General features: G+C 38.5%; 1 protein-coding gene across 4 annotated transcripts in view; it reads left to right on the forward strand.

Annotated features, from left to right (window-relative positions):
- The window catches only part of CLCN3 (chloride voltage-gated channel 3), a 138,008-nt gene extending 127,210 nt beyond the window's left edge, over positions 1-10,798 (forward strand). For all 4 annotated transcript variants that reach the window (XM_073606300.1, XM_073606317.1, XM_073606308.1 and 1 more), the window contains one exon: positions 8,216-10,798. In XM_073606300.1, the coding sequence (XP_073462401.1) occupies positions 8,216-8,374 (159 nt within the window). In that variant the 3' untranslated portion in view covers positions 8,375-10,798. The remainder of the gene's footprint in view (positions 1-8,215) is intronic.
- The last annotated feature ends 391 nt before the right edge of the window (positions 10,799-11,189 follow it).

Here is an 11,189-nt window from a genome sequence, read left to right on the forward strand (position 1 = left end):
GTCTGAAACTCTCCCTCCTGATTGTCTGAGACAGAGCAGCGGCGCCATTCGCTCCCGCGGCTGACAGTCAAAGTCAGCCAATCAGTGGAGAGAGGGAGCGGGGCCAAATGGCAGCTCTGTGTCTGATTGGACACATGGAGCTGCAGCTCAGCTTGGGTGCCTCCATAGCAAGCTGCTTGCTGTGGGGGCACTCGACAGGAGGAAGGGGTCAGGAGCAGCAAAGAGGGACCCGAGAAGAGGATCCAGGCTGCTCTGTGCAAATCCAACTGCACATAGAAGGTAAGTATAACATGTTTGTTTTAAAAAAACGAGACTTTACAATCACTTTAAGTGTGACTGTGATTATTAGGCTGTATTGTGTCTCGTTAGATTGAAGCAGACTCTACTTGTGTGGTGTGATTGTGCAGTTCTGTGTAATTCTCTCCATGGCAGGCATACGGATTTTACAATCAAACATTTTGAGTAGAAAACTTACAGCCTTTCGCTACTAATCACTGTTGCACTGCACAATGTTTTCAGTGTTGCATGGCCTATCATTGTATGAAAATATCATCCAAAAAGTTTTACAAAAAAAAAAGATTGTAGTGTAAAAATGCTGCAGGAAGCATGAGCGCAAGCACCGTAAAATAAATCTGTCAAGAAAAATATGGGTTTTGCCATTGCTTACCAATTTCCAGAATGCTAGCTGCCTGCCTGTTTTACTGACTGCTGGCTTTAGTAGTTTGAGTTTCTAATTTGAAATACGTTTGCAAATCAGGAACTTTTGAGGAGAAGTCAAGTTTTTATCTGTATTCTTCTGGGTCAGTGACTCAAATTATGAAAGCTAGTGGGTCAGTGCGAAAGCCAGGAAACCAGTATTTTCAAAAGCAAAGATTGGCTTTCTTTAAAGGCTTCATTAAAAGGAAGAATTTGTGCAGGCAGGGATCGGTCTCTTTGTGCAAGAAATGATTATGATAGAACGTTGTTAATGCCTGCTAGTTAAGCTCTGCCTAGTCCAACTCTCACCTAAGATGGCAGGCAGTGCTTAAACTGGGCCTTGTATGGCCTTTTCAAAAGTAGAATATAGGCAAAATAAAAATGGACATATGCTGCAGTCTGTCACCAGCATTCCCCAGTTTTATTACCAGTGGATTCTGGTGTTTTTTTCACTTTTCTTAACTGGGTGGCAATCACTTCCAGTCTAGTAAATAGAGACACAGGAGTAAAGAAAAAAAAATGAATGTTTTGAATATAGATATACTTAAAGTATGCAACAAATAAAAGTCCAGCTAACCTTTTAACAAATCCAGTATGTGTGTATATATGTATGTGTGTGTGTGTGTCTGTGTATATATATATATATACAGACACACACACACTGCCTTGAAAAAGTATTCATACCCCTTGAAATACACATGATGCACATAATTGTGAAGTGGAAGGAAAATGATAATTAGCTTTCAATTGGTTTTACAAATATCTGAAAAGTGTGGCGTGCATTTGTATTCAGCCCCCTATACGCCTAACTAAAATCTAGTGGAACCAATTGCCTTCAGAAGTCCCCCAATTAGTAAATGGAGTCCACCTGTGTGTAATGTATTCTCCGTAATAAATACAGCTGTTCTGTGAACCCCTCAGAGGTTTGTTAGAGAACCTTAGTGGACAAACCGCATCATGAAGGCCAAGGAACACACCAGACAGGTCAGGGATAAAGTTGTGGAAAAGTTTAAAGCAGGGTTAGGTTATAAAAAATTATTCCAAGCTTTGAACATCTCACGGAGCACTGTTCAATCCATCATCCAAAAATGGAAAGAGTATGGACCAACTGCAGTCCTACCAAGACTTGGCCATCCACCTAAACTGACAGGCCGGGCAAAGAGAGCATTAATCAGAGAAGCAGCCAAGAGGCCCATGGTAACTCTGGAGGAGCTGCAGAGATCCACAGCTCAGGTGGGAGAATCTGTCCACAGGATAACTATTAGTCGTGCACTCCACAAATCTGGCCTTTATGGAAGAGTGGCAAGATGAAAGCCATTGTTGAAAGAAAGCTTTAAGAAGTCCTGTTTCCAGTTCTTCCACTTGTGGGGGACACAGTAAACATGTGGAAGAAGGTGCCCTGGTCAGATGAAATCAAAATTGAACTTTTTGGCCTAAAAGCAAAATGCTATGTGTGGCACATCACCCTGAACACACCATCCCCACCGTGAAACATGGTGGTGGCAGCATCATGATGTGGGGGATGCTTTTCTTTAGCAGGGACAGGGAAGCTGGTCAGAGTTGATGGGAATATAGATGGAGCCAAATACAGGGCAATCTTAAAAGAAAACTAAGACTTAAGACAGGGCAGAGGTTCACCTTCCAGCGGGACAATGACCTAAACATACAGCCAGAGCTACAATGGAATGGTTTAGATCAAAGCATATTCGTGTGTTAGAATGGACCAAACTCCAGACCTAAATCCAATTGAGAATCTGTGGCAAGATTTGAAAATTGCTGTTCGCAGATGCTCTCCATCCAATCTGACAGAGCTTGAGCTATTTTGCAAAGAAGAATGGGCAAAAATGTCACTCTCCTAGATGTGCAAAGCTGATAGAGACATCCCCAAAAAGACTTTCAGCTGTAATTGCAGTGAAAGGTGGTTCTACAAAGTATTGACTCAGGGGGGATGAATATAAATGCACGCCACACCTTTCAGATATTCATTTGTAAAAAACTTTGAAAACCATTTATTTTTTTTTTCCTTTCAATTCACAATTATGTGCCACTTTGTGTTGGTCTATCACATAAAATCCCAATAAAATACATTTTACATTTTTGGTTGTAACATGACAAAATGGGTAAAATTTCAAAGGGTATAAATACCTTTTCAAGGCACTGTACGGCCTCGTATTGAAGTGGTTATACCGGTTTCATGGCTGCAGCTAAATGAGATTCTCTACAGAGCAGGCCATTCTCTTTCAGGTAAAGGTGACCCAAGAGGCTTTAAAGCCGCTTGATCATTTTTACAGGCGGTAGAAGGCGGTCCCCCCCACCTCTGCCTTTACCAGGCTATCCCATCCCACTGAGGAGCCCGGTACTGATGCAACGGGTCGCATGGAATGCACTGAACAGAGTTCCATTGTTTCTCATCCTTTGTGATGTCAGAAAGCGGAAGCGACGAGGATTTCGTCACTTCAGGTTTCGGTTTGTTTTACAGAAATATCAACAAATTTAAGAATTGGCTCGGTTTTGAAGTTGCTAAGTCATACACCATATGACTAAAGGATGACTGCTGTAAGCATCCCTGTCAGTGTTCTAACCCCTCTAACTGCCACTTTTGTTGGATAGCCTGACCTGTTCACAGGTAATGAAACTGTTACAGGGGACTCATGTAATCAACACTGTCTTATATTGTATATCTAATTTATTTTCCTCATAGTTCCACATTTGTCTGCTGTTCTTAAAGGGAAGGTGTAATTGGTCAATTTTATTTGTTATTTGGATACAATATTTTACAGATAAATATTTAATACAGAATGCTTGCATTACACTACAGGTAGTTCTAATAATTAAAGTGGCATTAAAACCAAAAGCAAACATTTTGTTATTTTGCACCTTATTTCTTCGATGTGATGGCTGCATTCCTTTTCTTTTTTAGGCTTTCTTTCATCAGTAAGGCTGGGTACATGGGCTAGATATTCCCTAGTATTGGTTGGTTCAACAGAAACCAGCCGACATTTGGTCAGTGTGTACAGCTGTTTTTCCGACAGAAGCTGGTCTAACGTCCGGCTTTTGTTAAAGGGGGCATGCAGCATCCGATCAGCTCTCACAGATGTATAGTCCCCCTTTCAGACCACAAAGGCACAGTGGGAGAGATTGCCACACCAACATGGCATGTGTTAGTACGGAGATCTGTCGTTTTTTTTTTCCGTTCAGCCCCAAAAGGAATAAAAATATTTGCTGTAACTGCTTATAAAGTACTAAATGAAGTTTGCCTTCAATTTGCCAGTGTACATCTAACACCCCCCCCCCCCCCAGGCTGACAGTGCAGATGTCCATATGTGCCCCTTTTATCCAGAGTCAGGGCAGTCTAATACAGGAGGGGTGTTACTGGCCTGATCACCAGGTGAAAACAGAGAGGGAAGCCTGAAAAAAGAAAATGAATGCAGCCACCACATCTAATGATTGGTAAGCTGTAAGATGTTACATTTTTGGTTTTGGGTTTAATACTGTGTGCTTTAAGCAAACCACTGCCTGCATGATTGTAAGACTAAGGCAGATTTATCTATCTCTGCTAGGAGGGATCCAATGTAAATCATTCTGCAGTCTATATAACCTGATCTCCTTGATATTCAGGTATGGTTTGTTTCGATGCCACTGTTCACATCTTCACCGGGCTCCCTGATTGCAGGGGAGACACAGGTAAAGGCAGTGGGAGGGCGGTGGCACCCCGTCTGCCACTTGTAAGAGTAATCCAGCAGTTCCTTAGCCATTCAGATTACTTTTACATAGAAGAGAATCGCTGGCCCTAAAAAACGATATTGAGATCATGGTTGGAGCCTCAACAATGATCCCGGTATAACTGCTTTCTTACCAGGATATATATATATATATATATATATATATATATATATATATATATATATATATATATATATATATATATATATATATATATATACATATAGACATATATCCCTTTTGATATATATACCTACTCTTCTGTAGGTTATTGTGTAAGCTGTAGCTGGAGAGTAAAGACCAGAAGGGCTATTATGAAGTTTAATAAACATTTTACTATTCCCTACATAAGCAGTAAAGCATAAGCAGATTGTAGACCTAAATTCCTTATTATCTCAGCCATACACATGCATAGCTAATAAAACACTTGCTTCAAAGACTGTTGATGGACTGAATATTCTGTCTTTATCTCTTAATTGTAGCCCTCCTGTTGAAAGCTTTGCTAAACTTGTTGCCTTAGACACAGCCATTCGTCACCTTTTATTAGCCCTGATGATACCTTTTATAGTAATAAGTGCTTCTACAAAGGCACTCATTTCTATACCCTGAAATAGAATTCATTAAGGCTGAAGATAGGTGAACAATTTAACCTCATGTTGGCAGTCACCTAATGAACTGCTAGCAAATCGAAATCCTTGTGCTTTGAAATAAGCTGATTGGCAACGAGAGATTAAATCATTCTGCAGCATTAAAAATGACCCCAAGTGTGGATTTGCCACTTTCAGCATTTACTGTTATTTTCACTAAATCCAACATTCCTTGAAGCATTAGTTAATTTCCCTATAAAAGAACCAGAGGACAGTTACTAATAATTGCAGAAAGAATGGACGTCTTGCCTTAGGGTGGCCATAGCTGGATCGAATCTTGGCTGGGTCAGTAGGAACCGGCTGAAATGTGAACCATGTATGGGCAAGCTTAATGTACCAAGTTGATCGAACAACTTGGGTACATCCAAGCCTGCCGGATTTACTTGCGATTATTGCTAGCGGCTGCTATAGCCGTTAACAAGAATCACTGCCAGAATACAATGTCTCGGCAGGAAAGATTCCCTCATCAGCACATCCGAAATTTGCACGGTCTATGGCCTTCCTTAGTAACCTGGTTTCATGTTTTGAGAACAGGTTAAAGGATGAAAGCAAACACACAAAGGGAAGCTAATGCTATTGCAATTGCTCCATTTCCCTCCTGATTTGATTCATCTTTTCATCATTGTAGCAATCTTTTCTTGGCTTTAAAATTAGCGTGCTGCTGGTTGCTTTAAATAAAACGGCTATATTTTGCTGCTGTTAAACATTCATTTCATATTTACTTGCTTTGCAGTTTGATATTTTTTTAAGAATTTCATGCCTCCTCTCACAAATGAAATGACTAACCAACATAAGTAGTCCATCTGCTCGATATGTTCCACTTTGTGATGTTATCCTGATTGCTCTAGACAATTAAAGGAAGCAATTGTCAGATTCCAAAGCTTCATTTTTTTTGGCGAATATAACTTTGTGGGCAGCTTGATGATTGCAGGGTTTTTACTTCCGTACTTTCCTAAAAGAAAGAAAAAAAAAAAAAAACATAAAGTGGCATAAAATGGCTATTTAGCACCCAGGTGCCCATAATCCCAAGGATGATCTAATGTGAAAATATCAGTTTTCTAGTTCCTGCACCCCCCTATTGGCAGGTGTGGCTGCAAAATAGTGATTGGCCAGTTGGGTTCTGGACCAGGAAGGTTGGTTGATGCATGTTTTATCAGAATGTCCTTGAGATTTGGGGTACCTGGTGATCAGTAGCTGAACTGACAACAGGCAGCACAAGGTGCCTGTAATGTAGTAGTTTAACCACTTTAGCTCCGGAAGGTTTTACCCCCTTCATGACCAGGCCATTTGTTGCTATGCGGCACTGCGCTACTTTAACTAACAATTGTGCGGTCGTGCAATGCTGTACCCGAACAAAATGTTTATCATTTTTTTTTCACGCAAACAGAGCTTTCTTTTGATGTTTTTTTGATTACCACTGGGTTTTCTATTTTTTGTTATAGAAAAGACTGACCATTTTGAAAAAAAAAAATATTTTTTTTTTACTATCTGCTATAAAACCTAACAAAAATGTAGAAAAAAATCAAATCTCTTAATACATTTTGGCCAAAATGTATTCTGCAACATGTTTTTTTTTTAAAGATAGTACAAGGTAGCCACTGTTAACAGGATCATTTATATATATATATATATATATATATATATATATATATATATATATATATATATATATATATATATATATATATATATATGTGTGTATGTATGTATCTCCAGAGGTGATCAAATACCACCAAAAGAAAGCTCTAGTTGTGTGAAAAAAATTATACAAATCCCATTTGGTTACAGTGTTGTATGACCATGCAATTGTCAGTAAAATTAGCCCAGTGCCACATGAAGGGGTATACTGTTGTTTTAAGTATAACGGAAGGCAAAGCTTTATTTGGTTTTAGATAGAGAGGGATTAGAACACCTGTCAGGTTTTTATTGATGTCTTTGTCAATGTTTGGGAGGTTTCACGCTCTCTAATTGTCCTGGTGACTATTATGATCAAAAGTAAAAGAAAATCCCAAATTTTGCACGGTCACCAGAACAGAAATATAGGGGAAATTTTCCATTTGTGACACTAGTTCTGGTGACCCTGATAACTACTTTGAAGGGATTTTCTCTCACTACCCTCTGTGTCTAGGAGACGGGAAGTAAAGGGGGATCTCCCTAATGAGACACATGGCAAAAAAAGCCCCAATATGGGTTATATACCCAAGTCCATTGGCAAGGTGCAGTCAGAATGAATGGCACTGCTCTGCAGCATTGCAGTAACTCAAAAGCAATAGTGTGAATGGGTCATAAATGTTGGCAGTGTTGGCATATAGGGTGCAGTGTATCAGAAGGCCTCAACAAGTAAATGGAGCATGAAAAATCTTCCTACTATGCAGCACTACTGAACTCGGTAAGCAGAGTCATCTGTGGGTATAATTTGCAATATTGTAACTTAGCACTCAGAATGGCTGCCCGCTGTGTCTAATTTAGAAGTACATTTTAATGAAGATGTATTGGCCTGTACCTACATTTCTTTAACATTAAGCTAACCTAGTTGTCTAAATATGTAATCAGGATAACTATCACATACTCACAATTTAATGTCTTCTCTCTGTAGATTCCCATATTTAATTTCTTCATTGTCTGTCTGTACATTGAGCTTGTCATGTGATCCAGGGTATAAATAATGTATTATTATAAAAGACTGCTGAACTGAGTGTAATCTTCATGTTTGATTGGGCCATATACAAGTAATGGTTCTAATCTCCCATGCCCTTTTTATTAAAATAAGGCTGACGATAGTAATTGTGCTTCCTTAACCTACCTTTTGATTTACCAATTCCATGTACTGGTCTAATAATGGATCTTGGTCAGTAAATGGCAAAGTGATTTAGGATAAGTATTAGATAATTTAATGAACTCATACACATATCTCTTAATTTATTAAGCATGTTTTGCTGTTGAGAAGGCTGCTGCATTTCATCAGCAAAGCTACTAAAACACAATCCTGTTATATTATTGGTGGTGGTCTGCTCCTCCCTTGACACACATGATCCCGCTATCTGCATCAATAGACTCTCTTTCCTCTTACACAATGATCCTAGCAGCCGAAACTTCATGTCTCCTGTTAGCAAGGTCTTTGATTTATTAACCCTCTTTCTTTTTCTTAGACGCCTCCTTGGCATTATCACAAAAAAAGATATCCTTCGCCATATGGCCCAAATGGCAAACCACGACCCAGAGTCAATAATGTTCAACTGAACAGAATCCAAGAAGAGCAAGAGGAGAGTGAAGAGGAGGTTTTTTTGTTGAAGGACACTCTACCCTGATTGGAGAGTAATTTGGCACATTGGTAAAAAAAATGAAGATGATCTGTTTTACAGCAAAGTTGCCTCCCTGCTTGCACGACTACAGAAGAAGCTGCTCAGCTGTGTTGGGTCATCCGCTGTGAATAACTTGCCACTAGAGGGCAGTGTAATACTGTGACTGTGAGAGCATGAAATAATGGTCAAGTCTGGTACAGGATTGTTTTAGACTTGTTAAATTTATCCCTGTTGTATACAGGAAATATCCTGAATTGAGCCATCATTATTCAAGACTTGCTACCATTTTTATCATTGAAGGAAATCTGGTGTTCATGCTATCTACTGTCAGATAACTATACTACGTTTTGTACATTCCAGGACAAATTTAATTTCTTGCTATACCCTACCTTCTTCCATCACTCCTCACCCCCCCCCCCCTTCCCCATTCCTCAGTTTACTTCACGAGGAGTCACTTAATGCAGCAAAGTCTCATATTGAGATATACTGCCATTATCATACGAATTCTCAACATATGTATGTGCCATAAAGCAGTTAGCTTGGTACAGGGATGCTGAAAAGTTCAGAGGATAGATGGCACTTCGGCTTAACAGTTTAGAAAACGGAATTGTTTCAAATTACCCATCGTGCTCTGTTCCATGGTGTGAAGTGGTTTATGCAATTTTATTTTTGTATGCTGGGAAATCCTTTCACCTACTAATGTTTTGCAGTGTTAAGATTATGATAAATGTCCCTGATCCTTGACCTTGCCACAGGACAGAGCGATAATAGGAGCTGATGAGATGGTGATAGCACTGCACTATATGATGCTTCAGGAAACCCCTGGAATACAACCCTTTACCCTGACCAGTTATTACCAACCATAATTATACAACAGGCACTGAGAACAATTGCTCTACCTACATAATATTAGAAGTTTAATGATGTGACAGTGAAAAATGTTCCTTTGTATTTATATTCTGTTCGATATTAAATCAGTCATGACAGTTTCAGGGAATTTGGGAAAAACTATTGGAGGAGAAACTTGATTTATAATTGCACTAATCGCACATTTCTTACTAGTGTGGTCATTGAGCTACAACTGGAGGAAATTTTAGATTATATTTGACACTAGAAATTAATTGTATTTGATTTTGTTAATATTGAAATGCTTAAAAATCATTTTTGATTCATTATGTTTTGGAAAAACACTCAACCCAAATCCCATGGAGGAAAAAAAGCTCCACAATTTTTTTTATTTATTTTTTTATTGTGGGTAAATAGGAACTAGTGAAAATTATGCATTATGCAAAGTTATCATGCTAATCGCATCCACGTTGCTCCGCTATTACTCAGCAGGGATGATAACTGAGCCTTTGCCCCAATCCTTAGAATGGGAATTAAAAAAAAAAAAATTTCTGCCCACTCAGGTGGGGAGATGGAAGTGTTCTTCATGGTGTCTGGAGATGTGGAGGAAGAGAAGTGCGTTACGTATAATTTATACCGTTCGTTATCAAGTATATTTAGACAAAATATCTTAAAGTGAAATGCCAGCCAAAATGTTTTATTTTGGATAGTGTAGGGAAGGTTTAGAACCTGTGTATTTTTTTTTTTTTTTATAGCAGTCTATAACCCTTTCAGGGTTTTTTCTGTTTACTTCCTGTTCTTGCGACAGTGTTGTCAGACATTAAATCAGCTGAGCTGGGGGCACTACTGCTGTAAATACCTTGCAGAAGTTCTAACCATTCTTCACTCTGTCTAAAACCGTAATTTAAGTCCTACTTTAGCTACACTTCACCCTTGTAAAATATTACTCACAGATCCCAGGTGTTGAAGCAACGTGATCAGAAATCATCTCCATTCTGTTTGATTATGAACTAGGCTTGAACTATAAGCACAGTTTTGCCAACTTTGTTAATACAACTAAGCAAGTGAAATACCTCTAAGAAAGCAATAAAATGTGATCATCAACACTAAAATGAAATGAGTCCTTTCTGAATTGCAAAGTATGAACAGCTATAACAATTATTTGCTTTTTTAAAATCTCCAAGTGTGCACAATTGTTCCAGGAATTAGGGATGTGGGTGTGACACACAATTCACTTGAAACTTTTCTTGCAGGGTTGTATTCATTTATTTAAATGTTTTTTTTTTTTAATAGACCACATATCTGAATATATGACATTTTGTGTATTGGCTTTTAGATCTCCTATCATTTCTAATGGTTCAGGCCTTACAGAGAATGTGATTTCTCTATAACCAGATGCTCCTGCTCAGTGGTAGCCCATGAGGATTGCTTATGTATGTCAGCGGTTATTTAGAAAGATTTTGATTCTTTGAGCATTTTGTCACAATTGTATTAAGTTAATAACTTAATTTACTGAAAGTAACTACTGAAGATGAGACGTTCTGTATTGTGAAAAGTCCAGAAATAAACTTATTGGGGAACCTAGCACTGTTTCGTGTTTTCTCCCTTTTTTTTTATGAATGATTATTATGTCAGTAGACTTATATAAGTTGCAGCTAGGTTTTCAAATGCAGATACAGTGAGAGAAAAAAGTATTTGATCCCCTGCTGATTTTGTAAGTTTGCCCACCAACAAACAAATGATCAGTCTATATTTTTAATGGTAGGTTTATTTTAACAGTGAGACACAGAATAACAAAAAAATATCCAGAAAAACGCATTTCAAAAAAGTTATAAATTGATTTGCATTTTAATGAGTGAAATAAGTATTTGACCCCTTCGCAAAACATGACTTAGTACTTGGTGGCAAAACCCTTGTTGGCAATCACAGAGGTCAGACATTTCAGACATGTGTGCAAACCACCAGGTTTGCACAC

This window comes from Aquarana catesbeiana, linkage group LG01 (assembly GCF_042186555.1).
Source record: "Aquarana catesbeiana isolate 2022-GZ linkage group LG01, ASM4218655v1, whole genome shotgun sequence".
NCBI classification, from domain to species: domain Eukaryota; kingdom Metazoa; phylum Chordata; class Amphibia; order Anura; family Ranidae; genus Aquarana; species Aquarana catesbeiana.